At 40.5% G+C, this 21,363-nt stretch overlaps 1 protein-coding gene across 1 annotated transcript in view; it reads right to left on the reverse strand.

Annotated features, from left to right (window-relative positions):
* Positions 1-4,400: 4,400 nt before the first annotated feature.
* CDH6 (cadherin 6) overlaps positions 4,401-21,363 on the reverse strand; it is a 106,987-nt gene continuing 90,024 nt past the window's right edge. Inside the window, exons 8-12 of the mRNA XM_052781010.1 lie at positions 20,200-20,336; positions 15,521-15,642; positions 14,602-14,719; positions 14,264-14,515; positions 4,401-10,641 (exon numbers count right to left, since the gene is read on the reverse strand). Coding sequence (XP_052636970.1) covers positions 10,151-10,641; positions 14,264-14,515; positions 14,602-14,719; positions 15,521-15,642; positions 20,200-20,336 — 1,120 coding nt within the window. The 3' untranslated portion in view covers positions 4,401-10,150. The remainder of the gene's footprint in view (positions 10,642-14,263; positions 14,516-14,601; positions 14,720-15,520; positions 15,643-20,199; positions 20,337-21,363) is intronic.

Raw genomic sequence — 21,363 nt, forward strand, 5'->3', positions numbered from 1 at the left:
GGAAACTCTAGATTTCATGCATTTGACACTGACAAAAAATGGGTAAGCAAGAGAACGAAGGCCGTGTGAAGAGGCATGGCTAACCCAGCCATCATTGGGAGCAGTAAGAGGTGGCTCGGCCCTGTTGTCACTGGATTCCTTTTATCCCTTTAGGCTTTCTGTCTTTGGCAATAGGTATTAGGTTCATGTCCATCTGAACGTGAGCGATAAAGTCTAGGACCGGTGTGAGATAGAGGAGGCAGAGAGAACCTGGCTCTGTACTCTTAACTATGAAAAAGCTGAGCCATCAAAATGCCCAGCAGTGGCAAAACAAAGGTGCACCTAACTCTCTTTTTTGGTTCTGACAGGGATGCCTTGGTACACGGGGGAGAAAAGTACATGAAACGAGGAACAGGGTGAAGAGTGCACCCTCTGCGAGCCACCAGCAAGCAGACTTACAGACAGCGGGCTGGTTGGACCCCCACTTTCTCCTCCTGTCCCTACACCAGCTTCCCCACTCTTTCACTTACCAGAGCTCTTTTATTCAGTCCTCTTTTCAGTGTCTTGTTACCAAAATTTAGGTTTGTTCCTTGGGGGCATTTTTGGGTTTTGTTTTATTTTATTAAAGAAGGTTTGAGAGTTTGTTTGTTCTAATAAGCTGGAGCTGTGATTGGGAAATGGGTTAAGCTTGCTTCCAATTAAGATAATTGACATGAAATACCCAACTGCATCCTGAGAGAGAGTGAAATAAGTTCCCCAGCTGAGTTGTAGAAGAGAGTGGCTTTGTCTAACAATGTAGGTAGAAGCAGATGTTTAGAAAAACATGTAAAAGCAATCAGGAGGGGATTTATTCATTTGTTTATTAATTAAGATGCATGCATGAGCAGACAGACAGCAAACTTTCAAGTTAAGAAAGGCAAAGTTCCAGCAGGGGGTATAAGGAAAGCTGTATATAGGTGATTCTTGGGGATCTGTTTTTGGTTTGTTTAGTTTTTTTTTCTTTTTATAAAAGAGGAAGCACCCCAAAGCTTTTTGGAAGATTCAGGTCACCATGTCCCCTTGCATATAGTCTTCCTGACTCTGCTCACCTGGTCCTGGTAAATTTTTTCTCTTTTGTTTAAATAAAAGGTACATGATAAGGTGCTATCAGGCTATGAGTATCTCCTCAGCTAGTAAACATATACATGGTTTTCTGCGCTCTGTGGTTTGCTAAGGTTAAAAAAATGTATGAGTACTAGAGCGACTCTGAAATAGTGAGTGACTGAGGACTTCTGACAATGCTCATGTTTGTTTTCTAATTTGAGGGGAATAAGGAAAGTGGAATCAGCTTTTCTGTTTGGAGGGACAGAGATGCTTGGGGATCTGATGTGGGGACAGACGGCTGCTGAGAACCTGTTAGTTGGTGAGGTCATTTTAGAGAAAAGAAAATGTAGAGGGTGGGTATTTGCTAGATAGCTGGCTGTGATAAAAACAGGCAAAGATGTACTAGTGCTGGTAAGAAAGAGGAAAGGCTTCAAAGGCTTTAGATAAGAATAGGTAATTTTTTTCTTTTTTTTAAATGTCTGTACCTTATCCGACAAACTTGGATTTCATTTACAGCATCAAAAGTAACATTATCTGAGATTAAAATTGGAAGGACCAACACTGAATTCACTCGGCTGCTCATGTAAGTGATCATTCCTGCAATTTTTATGCAAGTATTAAAGTATCAGTTAAATGCATTGCTCTTTTCTTTGGTTTCCTTGTTTGAGCTGTCCTTGAAATTCAACAAGGACTGGCTAAACTGTTTTAAAGTAAGAGACAGTAGGCTTTAATGGCTTGTCTGGCTAACTTGTCTCTGTGATGACTTTGGTAGTATTAATGAAAGATGAATGTTGGCGGCTTGTGGTTTCTGTGTTGCTTGTTGGGGGTGGGAGGAGTTATTTTACATGGATAAACCTGGTAAATTAATGTCTGAGAATCAAATATGTTTTCTGGCTGAAATGCTAGCCTTTAGTTGCCTTTTCTTTGTGATCGAGGTGTTCTTTGGTACAGTAAGTCAAATAAGAAGATAAGAAATATGGCAGATTCCTCTTTCATGTAAATAAAAGTGGTCGGGTCTTTCTGTCCTGCTTCTGGTACTCGGAGCCTCAGTACACGTGGAGGGTTGCAGATCCTGGACCACCTCTCAGCAGGTGAACAGCCAGGATTCCTGCTGCTGCTACTGTCTTTGTGTAGAAGATGAAAAGCTCAAGCTGATGTTTTGTGAAATCTTGTAGGGCTGCTCTAATGCAGAAAGTACCAGAGCCAAGAGGTGGGCTAACCGCAGCCTCTGCGTGCTGACGCCTGCAAGTGTGTGTCCTCGCTGGAGGCTGCGGAGGGGCAGGAGATACATCCTCCACGTACAGTGCAGTGCTTAGTTTCTGAGGTTTGGTGTTCAGATAATGAGACAGTTAAAAACAAACACTTTTAATTAGTATGTAGACCTATGTATTGGCAGCCTTATAAACTGCTATCGAGTGTCTAAAAAAGCTGGTTTCTTGGGCTATTCATACAGAAGTTTTCTTCTGGAGGTCCATCAAAGATTGCAGGTGGATGCTTAGGCTAATTCATCTCTTTGGTTACAAAAGTTACTCAGTTCTTTCATAAACCGCATATGGGTTTCAGTAGTAAACTGGTCACTTCTTGTGGTTAGTTCTAATGCTTTTGATGAAGTACTGCTTTGTTGTGACCTTTCCTACTCTTTTATTTGTCCTTGTATTTAGGAAGAAATTGAAACATGATGGAATTTCTGGAGATGTAGACAGATCTTTTAGTAAAGAAGTGTTAAAATGAATAATTTTCTTTGGAGGTTGTTCTCCTTATGTAAAAAGATATTGCAAATAACTTTTGGAGTCTCCATAAGTGAACCAAGCCTTTAAGTCTTTTTTGGACCTCATACAATGAAAGGCAGATAACTGAACAGCGCTATTATAAATTATGCGAACTTTATATGCTTCAAGGAAGGTATTCCACATGCTTTACTTTGACGAAGCTCCTGCTGACTTCCTGGGAAACCTTGGCTATGCAAAATGTGGCTTGCGATCCTAGACTAATATACTCCACATGGTAAACATCACTAAATGATGCCTTCTGAAATTATATCACTCTTTTGGGAGGCCTCACTGGTCACTGAATAGTGATCCTACTGCTCTTACAGCACGTTGCAAGCCAGACACTTAACAAATGGCATTTGAAAGACTGAGTCAATTTACCCCTGTGTCTTAAAGTGATTGCAGAATCTTTTCAAAGGTTTATCTTTATGATAGCATTGTAAATACAAAACAGAGATTGAGAGAATTAGGAATAAAAAGCCCCAAGTTAGAAAAAAACGATTTATTAAGTAGTATCATATAAATAACTTGTTACAAAAATCAATTTGCAAAAAGGCAAATTCACTCTGTCTGTGAGAAATTGTTGTTCAAATTGGTTTCTCATTAAATCCTTAAATTTCTTTCCCCCCTGCCCCCCACCCCCAGAAAAGAAGCCAGTACAGTGAACAGGAAATATAAGGGAGAAGAGTGCACACTTGCCATCTGACCATAACAAATTGCCCATCCACGCTGCAGAAGAGAGAATCATTCCAGCATGGGTCCCTTTGCAACACAGGGAAGCTTCTAGGTGTAAATCTCTTGGGTGACAAAAATCTTACTGCCCGCAAATGTCCCTCTGTGCTGAGCAGTGACCAGATCCATCTGATGCTGAGGCTCCCTTGGCATAACCAGGGGATGACATCGCGAGAGACTGTGTGGCTGGAGCATGCCAGCAAGTAAATCTTCCCAGGCGGCGGCATCAGTTTCAATTTATGCTTGGAAGTATTTTTAATCAAAAAAAATCAATACCGAAAAGCATTTATTTTAAGGGTTTAAAAATCACAAATCGCAATAGGAGTTTGCCAGATTGATTTCGCTCAGTAACACAGTTCAGATGCACATAGCATTTATTATAAGGCCTTTCTTTTAAGTTTAATTTTTCAAAGCAATGAAAGTAATCACAGAATTAAAACAGTACAGTGATTCTGAAGAGGTTTTTTTGTGTCAAAATCCAGAACAATTTTGTGTTTGCAGTGTCGTTTCTTTGTTGTGTTCACCTGAATGCTTAATAATTCTATACATTTGTTTCTTTAATAAACACTAAAGTAATAGATCATAGAAAACTAAAAGCTTATAGAAAGTGTCTCCAGGTATATTTACATAAATAGTGCAGTCTCATAGGAAAGGTCAAAAGCCCATGGGAGTGGAAAGAATTTCTCTGTATGCTGGACTTAAGCTTTATTTGTCAAATTGACTTTGTGGAAGGAGAAATTTGAAGTTAGCAGCTCCTTTTTTTTCCTTCTTTTTTTTTTTTTTTTTTTTTTAAAGAAAGCAAAAGACACATGCAAAAAAAAAAGAGCAGGTTCTGTAAGTAACTCTATGCATAATATGACAGCTTTGTGGCTTTTAAGTGCCGCGGGCCTTGCATATGAGTGATTACCTCTCCCCCCAGCCCCCCATGCAATCCACTTTCTGTTCTTCCTCCTGAAACTCCCAGTTCTCTGACTCTTGTACTCCCTGTAACCCCAGCCATGGCTTTTGCATATCCACTGCTGAATTTAATGAACTGTTTGGGAAAATGTTTAGCGTATGACAAACGCAGGTCTGGGCTGAAAAGTGTAATATCTCAAAGTGATGGGCAGGATCAAGGTTGTTTCAGCTGTACCTAAATAAAACTACTGAGGGGAGAGACTGACATTAAAACATTGCATTGGCTGCTGTGTTTTTTGCCCTCCCTCTGGAGCAATGCGTGAGGCTGTAGATAATTAAATATGCTTTTGTTCTTCTTCTTTAAGTACAGAAACAATCTCTAAGAAAACAAGTCTTTCTGAAGACCGAACTGAAAAAACCCCAAAACCTGTTGTAGCTTTGATATTTATTGGAGGAGGCTGCTGTTCACAGGTCTGGAGGGGTTAGAAGAAAACCCTGCCTTTCACAACTTAAATGACTTAGTTCATACTCATTGGAAGCAACGTAATGACTGTTAATTTGTCAGCTCTCATTTAACAAGGGAGCTCAGCCTACAGTGTTTAATTGAAACACAAATGGGCAGGGAATGGCAGCATCCAGTTGGGACAGCGGTCTTCTGAAACACTTCAATACTACTTACAACCAAAGGAAATGTGGAGGGATTTAAAACAGATGGTGGCAGGAAGAGCTAACACAGTGGTGTTCGCAGAGAGTTACCTGCTCAGAATCACTGTCCATAATTCACCCTGCAGAAGGCCATCAAGATAGATCTGCTGCAGAAATTTAACACGTTTTAATAATAATCATGACAAAGGGACTTTCTTTCCTAGAGAGCTGCATGGAATGGCCTGGATTTAATTTGCGTGGTCTGAAAAAGATGATGTCTGTCTCTCTATCCATGCAAATGTCCCTCTGGCTGATGTAGGAAGCGTGAAAGTGTTAGAAGTGACTGTGCACCATTGGCCCTGCTCAACATGGATAAATCTGGTTTTGAAACATGGCCAGCTTCCAATGTGCATTATTTCCCTTCTTTTTATTCATACGGTACGTGTGCAGACACACATGCCCAAAGCCATTTCTCCCTGCTCTACTTCTTTATGACCGTTCTGCTTTTTATGGTACTTCAGATACTCAGTTAGTTGGGTTTTGTGGGATTTTTTTGTTTTTGTGACAGAGAAATGGAAATGTTGTGCCTTGTAATGGAGCCTGCTACTTCCAAAACTGGATTGTTTGAAGGTTGCCTCTCCCATTCACTTTTAACAGCCAGGAAATACCTGTCCATAGAATGAAGTAAGACCTGACAACTAACGAAATAAAAAATGTCAGAAAAATATATCTGTTTCTTAGGACAAATTTAGAAAATACTGCTGTTGGTACAGGTGAAGTGTTGTACTCAGAATCTTTCCCAGCATTTTTTTTTTTACCAGCAATAAGTAGAAAACACAGACAACTTGTTTTTCTCACGGTTAGACACATCTCCGTCTATGTCAGGTGTGGGAACACATCCCAGTCATGTGGTACTGTTGGTAGAGCCCTGTGGAAACACCCAAATTCCCTTGTCTGGAGCTCACTGCATGTTTCTGCCTCAGCTCTCTTCCAAGTGCTTGTCTACACAGAGAGATGTCCTGGCACGACTGCATTGGAGGTATGTGCTGCCGTGTCTCCCCGTACTGGTGCTGCTGTGAGATAGAATCAGTTTTAACCTGAAATAATAATTTTTCTGGAGTAAAAAAATCATTTTTCTGGAATAAAATGGCTGATTTGGGAGCTGGGATGAAATAGCTATACTAGAAACCTTATTCCATTTCAAGTGTAGAGATGTTATTGTTCTGCAGTAGCAAGGCTGGAAAAGTCTCCCATGTAAACATGCCCCTGTTTCATGTTAACTCCACTGAGTTCCTTGGTATCTTTTAATAAGTCCCCTGTTGTTAGATCAGATGCTTTTACAAATTAAAAGCCAACTGCATTGCTCATCTCTCTACCTGGCTTAGCTAAACTTCATAATAATATTTCTTCTTCTCAAATACATGTGGTTTTAAGAAAAGCAGGCTTAAAACAGCCTTGAAACCCACTTCATAGCCCATAGTCTAACACTTGTTTATCTATAAGTGACAATTCTAGCATTGTTAAATACTCGGTTCTATCATCTAGCACGCCGGCATGCAACAAAGTGCAAAGACATACTACTGCAAAGTTTTGTATTCACTGCAATATGGCACTTTCAATATTTAATATGCAGTACTGATTTTATAAATTGCACTTTGTGGTACTGCCAAGCAAGAAGAAAAGACAGAATTGAACTCTTTTTGCTGTGTGAGAGATGCTAAATCTGTCTAATTTGCAGGAAAAACTAGACCTTAAAACCTAGATGCATAAATAATAATTTGGATGCAAGTTTGCCTTGAATTTTCCTAGAAGGATCCATTTGCTATTCAGGCACCCTATTTGTGGTGACATAACATAATTTTATATATAATATATATACACAACAGGCACGAGTAGCCACTCTCTATTATTTACTGTGTCACTCAATGGACAAGATAAAACCAGTTTTCAATTAAAAGAAAAAAAAAGAAAAACAAAAAAAACCCCTTGCGCTTGGACTGCTACTAACAATCACTAAATCGGACAAAATCACTGTACAACCATAGGAAAGTAGTTACAAGGAGATCAGCGATCCTCCTGTCTTGTCATTCCACCCCAAAGAGTGACTAATGCAAGTTTACCTGCAGGGTGGCCCAGCCCTTTCAGGGTGCAAGGTCTGGCTTCAGTCAAGCGACGGTAAGTCCCTCTTCCCCGCGAGCAGCTCGCAGGGCTAAATACGTGTGCGGTTCCACAGCCGCCTCTGCCATCCCCTCCGCGCACAGATCTGCTTCCTCGGGGCCTGAGGAGGGGAAGGGACAGTTCACCGGCTCGCTTTGGGCGTCCAGCCGGACTCTGAGGTTGAGGCGATTTGCTCGAGGCAACCCCACGCAGCGAAGGGTGAGACACAGGCGTGTGTTAGGGAGCCCTTTGGAAGAGCCCCCGAGGGATATTCTGCCTCCACCGACTACGAGGAGAGCAGCCCGAAGCGAGGGACCTGTGACGGGTGATGCTGAGCATCTGCTGCTCCTGCACGTGGCTGAAACCCAGATGGTCCCTCCTGCGTGCCAGAGCCAGGCTTCGGACAGTTCGCCTCCTGGTTGCTCTGATTTCAAGGAAGCTGTGAAGGGCTAGGCTTTCAGAGGCTTTTATAATCTTAAATGACTGAGGTGCCCTCAGAAGGGCATAATAAGGGCCTAGTCGTGCCATTGCCACCGTGACGGGCGCGACAGGCTCAGCCCCCCTAAGCGAAGGAGTTGGGCACCTTGCTCTGCTGGACCGAAGCACCGGGAGAGGTCTCCATCAGGGAGACTGGGGGCTTGGGACCCTTTGAAACTCTGGGCCCCTCCACTCTGAAAACCCATCTAATCTATCATGCTGGGCTTCTGCAAGCCGTTAGCTGCCTTGCCCTAAACCTATAAATGTGCTCCCCACCGCAAAGGAGTCCTTCCCAGTCCCAGCCGGGGACCACAGCGTGGCTGGCCCATCCTCTTCACTGTGAGCTGGGTCGCAAGACATGCCATTAATTCATCGTGCTTGTAAAAGTCTAATGCTCGGGAACCTTACTGCTCTCTTTAACTCTCTAGGAGTAATGAATTCTAGGGATTAATTTTTCATCCCTTTAAATTTTCTGTTTATTAACTTTTTTCCCTTTTCATTTTTAGAGTAAATTGGAGCTGCTGTTTAGTTTTCAAACTGATTCACTTTAGATTCGGAGGAGGGGGAAAGTAGATGCATGCTTCTAATTCTGGTATTAAATATTGTTTCAAAATGAAATAAATGAGATAAGTTATGTAAGAGTTATACTAAAAAAAAAAAAAAGAAAATTCCTTCTTTCCTTGGCACAGTGCCATGGGCTGTGTCCCTGCTTTGGGATACAGGGTGGCTTTTAGCTGCTGGAATTGGATATGTCCTATGGCAGTGCCTTAAGGTTTTCTCCAGATAGCCTCTCCTAGTTGGCTGGATTTGAAGAGCAGCAACTGCATGCGTTTGACAATCCAACAGAAATACTTAGTGGTGCACAAGCTATAAAGAAAATTGTTTTGGCCTGAGACTATGGCATCTTCCCCCACCCCACCCCGGACAAAAATTACTTAGCTTGGCAAAGCAGATAAACACACACAGAGAGACTTGTGATTAAAATTTTACCTTTTGGTGAAGTCTTTAACAACCCTGGCCCGATAATTTATTTTTTAAAATGAGTTATAGTTATAAACCCTACTCTTCAGGCCACTGGAATGACAATTGATTCTTGCTTACTTGTGCATTCACGGCTTGAATCAGGGGGGGCGAGAAAACAAACACCTGAAACACGAGAAATTAGTTCCTCTGGCAGAATGCCAGCATTTTCCATCTCTAAAGCATTTTCCAAATTACTTGGATAATTCTTGCAACATCCTGATGAGGTAGGCATTATTTCCCCACTTTACAGATAGCGAAGCTGGGCAGAGAGTCAGTCGGGAAGCCACCCTGGGCATCCAGGCAGGGAAGGTCAGGACAAAAGAAGCACTCTTTCCTCCTTTGCAGTAGCTCCTTTTGCCCCAGTGGGTGGCAGTCCCCTTGAGGCTACTGCTCCCCTCCTGCACACGAGAACAGGCAGAAGTGGATGGCTAGGAAAAGCCTGGCTCCCACCTCCCCAGTGCAGTGGCCATCACTGAATTGATGTGCAGGGGGAGGCCGACTGAAGAAGTACAAAGAAAAGCACAGTTATGATCTGCCACTTCCTCCAAGTCATGATCTAATCTGGCGTTGGATTAGATGACTTTCCCCATATCACAAGGCAAGTCTGGGTTAGAACTGGGAAACCATCTAAGAATTGGATATTGGGGCTACTGACCACACACACATGCACGCACACGCATCTCTCCAGCAATGCTAGGTCAGAAGAATATATACATAGCAGTCAATGAACTATATATATATATGTATGTTAGTATGATTCAGTGCATTGGGGGCAATGGTGAGTTCTAGAAAAACACTTAGGTTTAAATGACCATTGGCCTTTCTACCCTCCTCATGAGTAAAATACATGTTTGATGTTTTTTCTCAGCTTACTCTACTTGTATAATAAACCTCCATTCCATCACCACTACTTTTGACTATAATACATAGGGTAAACTAGGGTACCTCATTACATTGGGATGTGCAATACACAATCGGCAGAGCAGTCGTCTGAGCTGAATAGTCCAAATACAAGTAAAAAGAGCAAGTGAGCTTAAACAGTAATGTACTCCAATTTACAATATAAGCAGAACAAGTAAAAATATTGCTCCCCATCTGATCCTTTTTTTTCCCCTCCACTACTGCCGTGCCTGTAAGATTGGCTTGGTAAACTGGATGCACTAAAAAATAAGAATTTTGCCTCTTGGAAGCTCATAAAATGATGCTAGAAAAAGTTTTCTGATGGCTGAGTCACACAGACTGCAGTCATTAGACAATTTGAACGGGTAGAACAGAGAACCCCTTCACACAGCTGTGGAGAAATAGAAAGAAATAACCACTTCACATATCTTAATGCTGTTTCTGAAAATGAGGAAGGGAAACAAAAAAGAAAAAAAAAAGGCAACATATTAAGAGTCTTTGTCACTGTCCATTGCGCCATACATATCTGCCAGCTTTTTAAACCGAGGCCCCCAGTCACTGAGGTAATCGTAGTCCTGATCTCCGTCTGTAGTCACCGACTCCAAGGAGCTGAGGGACTCGGCCACAGAACCATTACCTTCGTACGCGTAGGTTGCTAACGAGTCATACGGGGGTGCCGTTGGGTCTGTATCATTTTCCTTTAACCTTTGGTTAATGAAATCTCTGACATCCGTGTTATCTCGCGCTGTTGCAGTCCGCCGTGGCATAAAAAGTGTTTCGGGCACAATGTCTCTGCGTAATTTATTATCGTCTATGGCTTCGGGATTCCTCAGCGTGCCGATATCAAATGCCTGGGTGTCTTCCTCTCCACCACCCTCATCATTATAACTGACAATGTTGTCTCTGATGTCTTCTTTGGAAATAATCAAAGGCTCTTTTTTCCGCTGCCGTCTCAGTGCTGTAAACAGCACCACTGTAACTGGAAACAAAAATAACAGGGGAAGCGAAAGGGAAAGGTTAATCCCTAACTCCATTAAAACCCAGAAGAAATGCTGCACCTCTGCTCAAATTCAAAGTCTTAAAAGATGTTTTGCAAACCTGCAAATGTGCACATCAGGTTTTCAGACTGTGCTTGCTCTGCCTGTGAGTACCTTGGGAGATGAAATGGCATGGATGTGCACTAGGAGAAAGGAGAGGTCAAGCTTGTAAGAAGCCAAGTGGCGCGTCTTTTTGTCAGTAGGCACATTTTCACCCAGAGTCATATAGCAATTTTGTTGCCTTGAGAACAGAACTAGCTGCATGAGAGTTGGGAAGGAAGAAATGCTTTCTCCAAAATAAGTAACATCAGATGTTGTTTACCTTGAACTCCTGGGACGAGATGCAACTTGTGTTATGGACAAGGCTAGTATCTACTGGGCTATGACAAAAGGTTAGCAAAGCTGCATTTCAAGATAAGTAAATCTATTCTCCTCTGGAAAAAAAGCTTGGAGTATGGAGTAGATTTTCAGCCAGCACAAGGTCCAAGTTTTATTAACTTCCCTGGCATGTTTTTACAATGTACGTCACCTTAAAAATGTACAGGGTTTAAGTGTTAGACTGATGAGATATGGTAACGGTATTTTTTAATCTGTCAAAGGCATGAGATTTCTCAAACAGATATTTTATGCCTTTTGTTCTAAAGTGTGTGTGTGTGTGTTTACATATATTTTTCATTTATTTGGAGGGCAGGAACTCTTTCCAAGGCCCTGATCCAAATTTAAATATTTTATAATGATCACCAGTACTGTTGGAGAAGTGAGCACAGAGGGTGGAAGGGGATATGTTCAACAATTTACTTCCTTTTGAAGCTAATTTCAGATTTCTTAGCTGGATTCTACCTTAAGATGGCAAATGGTTGAATATTTACAAATGAACAGCAGCAAGGAGCAGGGCTGTATTACTACCGTCTCTGTTGCTTTGGTAGTCTGAGGTCCACAGTGCCCAGTATTTCAGCTCTGCTGTGCAAACTCCAAGAAAAGACACATCTTACTGTCTTTATAGTTCTTTCAAAGCAAAGCAAATCAGAAAATGCCTAAACTCATTGATATGAGATAATAAGGTGGATCAGAATTATCTTTCATATCAACTGTGTTTCTAAAATGGTGTGTGAGTCAAAGCACAGTAACTGTTAAAGACTTTTTTTTTTTTTTTGGCAGTCCCTTCCTTGTTTGTAACCCTTTTAAGGACAATGCCATGGACTAAGGGCATCCCCAAAAGAAAATTTTAGCCTACTGAAACTTGTCTGTCTTAAATTCCTTTGACAGACAAAAAGCTGGGGTTTTTTTGTTTAAATGATGGGCTCCCCTGCAGGATTGCTTCTGTAGGTGTGCTCAAGCATGTTGTGCAAGAGTCTCGTACTCTTTCTCTCCATTGACTATAGAGGGATCCCAAGAAGAGAGGATAAAGTAGGAAAATGCTCTAATTCCTGCTATGTCTTTACAATAGGAATAGTGTGAGTAAGGGAGAAATCTGTTAATGTGAGTTGAAAGGAAATAAGTGAGGTGGTGAAACTGAAGGAATTAGGAAAGCTGGTTCAGAAGTGAAAGCATCAGGCTCTCACCCTAACGGTGAGGATTTACTTAGTGTCACGTAAGGTTCCTAATCTGAGTGATGATTCTTTGTGCTGCTGTGCAAAAATGCAGTAAAAGAGAATTCTCTTCCTTAAGAGCATAAAGCTGGGCCACTATATGGGAGGACTGGGGGAAGGTCTATGTGAGAGAACAGAGATAGCTGGAGAAAATTTTGGAGAACTCGAAAGACACAGTGTTGATTTTGAATGGGCTTCTGGAAGAGCAACCGGTAGAACGATCTGAGTAAGCGTAGGAATGATAGTTTTTACATTGAAGGGTTGCTGAAGTATCTCATTAACAAAAAAGGTGTTACACAGAACATGTAAGGATGAGACTTTGATAATTATGTCACATCTCTGATACTTGGATTTTCTTATTTTGTGCTGAACTTGCAAGGAAAAAACCCATTAGAAGTTATAGGTTAAAGTACATCACCTTTATTTGCATGTCAGTGTTTAGCAGTATCTGAGGCCTCCTGATAAGCCACTAGACTTACTCAAACTGCAAATAAACTTAGCAATTTACAGGCACTTTTTGTTGTTGCTAAACTTTAAGTTGTGGTTCAGGTCTGCCCAGAGTATTGTTTTTCACTCAGTAGTGGTTGCACATGCAAACCCTGCAACCAGCCTGAAAATAGAAATTTATATAGCTGAGTTAATTGAAAATCTGCTTATGGTGCATGGTGGCGTGAGCAGTAATTGACATAAAGTGCTGCTTAGCACACAGAATCAATTATTTTCGATTGACATAAAACAGGAAATCGTTTAATGTCAGATTGATATTAATGAGCACAGTTGTACTAACGAATACAAGACTACCTGCAGCATTAGATTTCTTTTTCTGGTAAGGCGCTTGATACAAAGTGAGCTCAACCCTTAGAGGCAATGATACCATGTTTTGAAAAATGAATTTAATGGTAAATTAAGGGTAAGATTGTTATTGTGGGAATCTTTTCTGAAAATGGGATAGTACTTACTTGGGCAAGGCATGACTATATTGTTGAAGTCTGAGAATCACAACATGGTCTTTGACTCATCACTGGAGAGGGAAATTTTGTTAATAGTAAAGATCGGGATGAATCTGCAGTGGTGATGAGCACGTCCAAGGAAATTACGAGTATGGTAGAGGAAGTGGAATCACTGAGGAAACATTTTCTCCCGTTTGACCCTACTGCTATAAAATTGGTCTGACTCCCGTCTTTCCTGGCCAGACACTGAAGGTGTCTCCCCGAGAGCTGCCTGTGTTGTATTGTACAGTTCTCGCCAGATGAATAGACTATGGCTAATGGCCGAGGGACCAATCGGCTCTGTTTGCTGTACAAGAGGGGTGGAACCTGAGTGACAGGAATGTGAGAGATGTTGCAAGCTGTCCTTATTTTTATATAAAAATAAATGTTGACCACCTGTAAGTGCTTTAGCCAGAGATCTGTACATCCTCCACACTCAGGATCCAACCTCTTCATATTCACAGGTGCCTGAAAGAGAGAACCCTGCAGCTTTTGAGAGAGTGCTTTAGTACCCAGACCATTTCAGCATCCTTTTCTAGCAGAATGGAAGCACTGAGACTTGCTTCTCTTCAGTTTAGACACAGGAAGTTAATTGTTTAAAACTAAGTTACCTGGCCTCCTTCTAGGGTCAACAGAAAGAGACGGACACCTGCAGAAGGTGCTTAGTCTGGTCCACCTCAGATACCAATAAGGGGATGGGATGATGAATCCCCACTCTACAGGTGCCTGTCTCTTTCCATTGATCAGAGGGTGCAGCCCAGCTGTGTCCTCTTGCTTGGCCATTGCTAACTTTTAGATAACTAAGATTAGATAGGATGTGTTCTATACACCATATCTGTAGCAGCCCTCAGAGGATGAAACACAATAATATAAATGGAGGATAGGACAAGGATGTCTTTGCTTTGCTCTTGTCCTAGCCTTGGTATAATCACTTGTAGAAATGCAGAATAACCGTGAAAGGAACAAAATGCTTCTGGGCTACTTACCAAGTAATATAATGATACAGAGAAGAATGGCAATAAGAGCCCCAGTGCTAAGACCAGTAGGATGAATCAAGGCTTCTGCATTACAGGACAGCATCTTTCCTCGATGGTCACAAGCACATACTCGAATAGTCACCGTTTCAGTGCTGCTCTGGATAGGATAGTCATTGTCTGATATTACCACTGGCAAGAAGTAGGTACTCATTTCATGCCGGTTATATCTGCTTTTTCGGGTGAAAATCCCTGCTGTGTTGTCTGGAAACACAAAGCATGCATCAAATCTTCATCTGAAGACTGAAACAAGGATGAGATAATAAAGAAAAGTCTTCCTAGAAATTCACCTCTGTTGTCCTGTAGTGTAAAGTTTGAGCTGCTGGCTGCCTCGGGAGCTAAGGAGAATGAAAACTGATGTCCACTGTAAGAGTCATCTTTATCAACAGCACTTAATGTTTGTATCAGCTGAAACAACAAGGACAAAATTAGCTTCAAAGTCAGTGGACCTTATGCTTATTTATGTACTCTAGGATTGTAAAGCAATCTTATTGTATTAATTTTTTTCTTGTGCTTTAAGGCAGCTGCTGCTGCTATGGCGAGGTAAAGAAAAGTGGTCTGTGTGCTGCTGATGCTGTTTAGGATCACCATGCTATTGTATCCTGTACCATCAGCCAGTAACATAATGAATTTGAAAGTTGGCAGGAAAATCATGTTGAATTCAAGAGCAGGCTTGGGTTGATGCCACTCCAAATGGGTAGGAAACCTTTGTGTGTGACAAGCAATAGAGATGAAAGGTAAGACAGTCCAAGCTGTATATTTATCTACCCAAATCTCATGTCACAGGAGTTGTTTGGCTGATCCTTCCAAATTATCTGCTACTTTGAACCATTTAGTAATAGGACCGGTAGAGCGAGAATTATCTGGCAGAGAACAGTTATATCACAGACAGGACCTGTAACAGTCATGGACCTGAAACTGTTTTTAAGGAGACAGTGGAGGTGCCTGAACAAAGCAGAGAATCACAGAATAAAAATGAGTCAGGGATAACAAGGTGCAGTACAGAAAAAACTACAGTCTAAAACACACTGACACATTAGCTGAAAGAATACTAAGTGTAATCAGGTACTATGCAGCCACTGTTTAGTTTAATTTTGCAAAACTACAGTTTGATGCAATGCAAAGTATACTTCTTGATGAGGTGATGCAAGAGTAACAGCAAAGCTCAATTAATTTGGAGTATTTTCTTAGTACAAGCAGACAACACACCTGTTCTGCCTTTGCATTTTCACAGACGAAGGTCTCGTAAAACATGGCAAACTCTGGAGCATTGTCATTTACATCCAAAACCTTAATGAACACTGGGACACGGCTGCTTTGTTTTGGGTTGTCTGAAATGATAAAACCAGAAAGAATAGAGATTTTATTTAGCCCAGCTACTGACTCAGTGCAGGAGAAGAAACGAACAGACTTAGGGGGTCATTGCCTTAATTCTTCTCACTCACAACACTCCACTTATATTCTGTTGATTTCTGGGGAATGCATTATGGGGTGAATTCCACAAAATCGTGCTGTGTTATCACTACTCTGATTCTGTGTAAGCTAGACAGTTAAGATAGGGTAGGAATCCAGGATTTACACATTCCTTTGAACACTCCAAGTATGATTATGAATGTATGCATGATATATATATAAATATAGTACTGGAATTAAATTTAATCTATTTATTAGCCTAAGTGATACAGTTTGGTGGCAACAAAGTTTCTAGAACATAATCCCTTCCTTAACTCTGAAACAGGAAGACTGAAGAGTCGTGAAGATGGGATTGAGTGTTTTTTTTCCTCTTCACCTGTTATATATAATATTCTGTCTCCTACAAACCTCATGACAGAGTTCCTTAGGCTACCATGATTACCATTATGTTATATAAATAGTAACTGAGGCTGTGATCACAGATATTTTCTAATCTGTTGTGAATTGATTTGGCTGATATTCTAGAGTTAACACTAAAATGTACAAGCTGAAGAATATAAGCGTTATGTAGAATCTGCAGACCCCCATATGTGAACATGGTTTTCTCCCTATAAGGACTGTATAGTGCCAAGAGATTGAATTTGACAAGGATATTCCTGAGCATAAAATACTGATGAAACTACTGTCATCTTTCTAGATAAAAATGAAAACATTTGGAAATGCACCACATTTTATAGATCCTTCCTTTTCCTGTTGCACTATTGGTCCTGTTGGACCATTCCTTTTCCTGTTGGGGGGAGACAGGCTTTAGTCATGAAGATACACAAAATAAATAAGAAAAAAAGGCAACAGATATCAACCTTGTCTAGGAGCCATGAACAGTGAAACAGGCAAGATTCAGAGGCAAAAAGTCACATCATAACATCCACTGACTCCTAAAAGGCACAAGATCTGCCCCCAAACTAATTTGTCATCACCAACCAAAAGGAAACCAAGAGACATTGCCAGGACGTGATCTGTGCTCCATATCGCACAAAAAATTATCTAGGCCAGGTCATGCAGACCTACCCACCTCAGTGCCTGGGAGTATGTGGGTGTGGGAATGTGTGTGATTGACATTAGTTTCATTTAAAATAAATACCTTCCCCCTCCCCTTCATGAGGGCTCACACTGAGTTTTGCTACATTAACTTCCTACCCATGTTAATATAATTTATTAATGCATTTTAATCTATGATACAAGTGAAAAAAAAAGTGCAATAAAATATAGAAGGTCTAAGACTCTGTATGATTCTACAAGCATTCATTATAGTAGCTTGTTGAGTTAGGCTTTAATAAAAGTCCTATTACTGTGTTTATCATACTTTTATAAATTTGAAAATGCCTTCTCCAAAATTGGCACTGTATATTTGTATTACAGAGTTCAGTCATTTGGACAACATATTGTGCTTTAAAGCTCCACAGCCCCATTGAAGTTAATATGATTCCATTAGGCATAAACCACTTTCTAATATGAACCATAGGGCTAAATTCATTCAATGTCTAAAATAACAGTTTATGTATAATATAGACTATGCTGAATTCTACGCTAAAATACATCAATACAAATGCTGAATTTTTATAATAGGCAGAAATCAAAGGTACTCATTTGAAGTCACAGGACTATTGGCAAGACTATTTTATAAGGGCATACCTTTCTAACAAATACATTCAAATATATTGGCAAATGTGCTTCTTCTCCTCTCAAGAATTACGATTGTTTTCTTTCCTGCTTTTTGAACCATGAACTACGTATTTTCATTGTACTTCTAGGTGCTTAAGATTCTCATGATTTAAAATAATACTGTAATAAATAGAAGCTTCATAAAAACTCTATGGACGTGGGCCTTTTTTCTGATTTAATGGAAATGTAAGTCAAAATATACGTATACGTCTTTGAGTCTTTCTTTGTCATCTTTCAAATTATTTTTGCAAACTAATGGATGTAGGTTAATTTGTTTGCATTATACTTTAATTACTGCTGGGCTTCATCTCCAAAACCAGCTCCACAGACTCAACAAACTGCTTAAATTTACTCATCTCTATAGCTGTGTGTTTTCTGTTTAGCCAGCAACCAAACTGTTGAAGTGGTTTTTTTCTGAATACAGCCTCAAAGTCCTGCCAATATTTGATTTTACCCTTAAGTAATAAGTAAAGAATATTTAAAAATACTCTGGGAATTCTCTCTGGTAAATCGGCTGTAATTCTGCAGCTGTGAATCACTAGCCCTGTGTACTCAGTTTTATTGCCAGTTTGCCTTCTGACTATAGCAGATGTACTGACCTAGTGTTTCACTATTTGTCTGCAATATTCACAGAATGATTCTCCAGGCTGCTGAGCAACTGCAGCTCATACTGGTGAAAAAGAAAAACATTTAAAAATGGAGCTATCTACACTTACTGACAATTCTAGACAATTAAAGGCAAAACAACTTGCATATTTTCATTTTTTTTTCTACTGTAAAATGAAATCAAGAACAGTCATCTCTGAAAGGTGTTTTTCTTTATGACTTTATAATTTTTTTTAAACTTTTTATATCAAAGGCAGCACCCGTCCATCTAAACACACATCCTGCCTGTAACTTGACTGGATATTTCTTTTAGATTACTTCAGTGAAATATACCTGGAGTTTGATATGATGGTATGTCACTGAGAGCAGTGATTAGCTGGAATTTAGTGGAATGGGACTTTAGCTAGCCTTGCTAGAAATTACCGGTTTCAGCTAGGAACATTAAGCAGTGGTGCTTAGTCTAGTCTCTTGAGACTAAAATTAGTGAGGTAGCCTGGATCAGACCAAGGCTTGTTTAAACAGTAGCTGCATTTCAAACACGAAAATTTCCTTTGGAAGGCATCTACCCCAGTTATGCCAAATTTGGTCTAGGCTCAGTGAAGCAGAGCCTGGGAAGTACCTTGTTGCAGCCTGTAAGGATTCAGACTAAAGAGGTATGGTAATTAAGACAGAAGCCTGTGTCAGACACAAAAGGTTTAGTTGAGAGGGTTTGGACCACTAGAAGGTCTGTCCTTAGAGAGGGAGGCAAGGAACTAAAAGAGTATCTCTCATAGATGCTAAGTTGGTTTTCAGACAGTATACAATTGTCTATACTGTATATTATTTCAGCTCTGCTGGGATCAATGCAAGTGTGCTTCCTAAATGTGCTTGCTATTCTTTCCTTTTTAGGTGTTTATTTTTCACCTCCTCCTCTACCCAGGAGCTCAGTCTACAGTGTACAACTCTTGACCCTAGATCACTCCTTCAAAGACTTAACAGAAACACAAACACCTGACTAACAGTCAGCCAGAAGTCAGTTTGGTATGCTGAAACCACATACCTAGCATTAAAAGGTGGAAACTTTCAAGAGAGGGAGAAAACTGTTAAGACACATCATTCCTGTAGGCTCTAGCCCACTACTCTTTTACATAATCCCATCTCCTTGCCTCAACAGCATTGTTTCACATCAGTTTTCAGTTTTAAAAAGACCTACAGAATAAAGAAATCTGGAGTCAAGTACTCCTTAGTTACACTCTTCTCACCATTCAGCAGCCAACTGAGCCATATACACCTACACACAACGTAAGAAGGTAGAGCTTATATTGTCTCAGAATATGTTCATAAAAAAAAAAAGCCATTTAGCCTCTGAGTTGCACAAAGACTTTGTGACAGTTATAGAACTGGTGTTCGTATTAGATCTAGCTACCATTCTGCCACGCTTCACTATTATAGGTGCTGTGACTGCAAAACCAAATAGAATTGCATTCCCTAATATTTAAGCATGTCACATGCTTGCAGTTAATGTATTAAAATAAAGAGGATTGTTTATTAAGGCCATCTGGCATACACGTCCTTATCTAGATCCCTGGCATTTCAGCTCCTAAAATCAACATGACTAGTATTATCACAAGATTAGTTCTTCTGAGCAATCCTAAACTAAGTGACAGACTGATTTGTAACTATAGCTCATAATTTTGAAGGATGCGACAGAAGTTAAAAATGGAAAACCTTAAAAGCGTTTAAGATCTGGGCACCTAGCTCAGCCTAGCCACCTTAGTCTTACTTGAAAACAGCCAGCCTGTGCTATATTCAGTCTGGATCAGACTGAATTCAGCCATGGAATGCAGTTTGGCTTTAAACTATCTTGCCTGCTGCATGCCAATTTCACAATTCAACAATCATGTTCAAAATTAAAAATGGCTATTACTGATTAGAAAACACAGAATTGTTACTTTTCCTCCCTGCTCAGCTGAGTTACCTCTTCATGAACTGTGTCCCTAGTACACACAAAACGGCAGACCACCTCTTGCAGAGTTTCCTCTTCTTCATTAGTATCGAGTGGACTATCCATATAACCTGACATCTGTCCAGCCGTGCTTTCCCCACACTCAGCTAGAAGGCTAAATTCATTACATCAGGCACAGCAGTGGTATTTAGGTTTGACTTACTGATCTCTGCCGCTATTACTGTAATGTTGTGCCATAGCAGTGTTTCCCGGTCAAGGGGTTTTGAAGTAAATATCGAACCATTTCCTGAATTGATGTTGAATACTCTGTCCATATCAGTGTGTCGATCTACAGAGTACCTGCAAATACAGAGACAGGGGTTAGGTGAATGTTTTCCTTTTAATTTCTGTGTTCTTAAACCATTTTCTAAGACTAGACATCAAACAGCTAGTAAATGGGGTTGCCTTTTGTTTTCAGTGCAGGCTTCAGAGTCTTTATATATTCACACGAAGAGCTAGTTCTGAGCTACTGGATAATGACACATTGGAGGTTTGATTTAGAAGGTGGAGCATTGTCACTGAATAAATGAATTACTGCAGAATTTACATACCTCTGAGAATCATCAAAGCTTTGTTTTTAGTGAGAAATGTGAAGTCTGTGTCCTGAAAGATATGAAGTTTATTTTAAGGCTGGGTTGGCTTTCCCTTTATAAAACTCTCTTTTTATGGTTTGATATCTCAACTATTCCAAATAATTTCTGATATAAAATTTGACAGCTGGGGTGCATTTCTGCCTTTCACTTCCTGGCATTTAAAAAGACTGTCCCCCCCCCCAACAAGTCAGCATGGAACAGAGATTCATTATTCCACGGTACCTATCACATAAAGGTTTGCTGTAATTCATTAAAACTAACATGCTAAGCCCTGCTTGATGGTATCTAGATGTGAAAAAGCATGCTAACAAGCTCTGGAGGAGCTCAGAGTCTAAATACAGATTCAAATTTTCAACCTGATCTTTTGCTTTTTTCTGCTGAACTGAATCCAACTTTAAAAGCAGAACTCTCCAGTTCGTGGGAGAGGGTGCTACCACCCTGATCCAAATGCTGTGACTTGGTTTCATCTCTCATGAAGAGCAAATTCTTGAATAAATTACAGAGGTTTTGATGGAAATATGTCTCTCATGTTGCTAAAGCAAGAATGTAATTGCATTATTCTGCTCCTGTTTCAAGCCCGAATGTGTGCTGATGTACAATCCAGGACAGAGCCTTAGGAAGCCCCGCGTGCTCCCTTGGTCTCCTTGCAGGCCACGTCAATGGAGACAAGGCAGCTACTGCTGTCCCTTGTGTCCAGACAAGGATAAAGATATGGCTGAGCTGGTATGCAGTCA

This window comes from Harpia harpyja, chromosome 1 (genome assembly GCF_026419915.1).
Source record: "Harpia harpyja isolate bHarHar1 chromosome 1, bHarHar1 primary haplotype, whole genome shotgun sequence".
In the NCBI taxonomy this organism is placed as follows: domain Eukaryota; kingdom Metazoa; phylum Chordata; class Aves; order Accipitriformes; family Accipitridae; genus Harpia; species Harpia harpyja.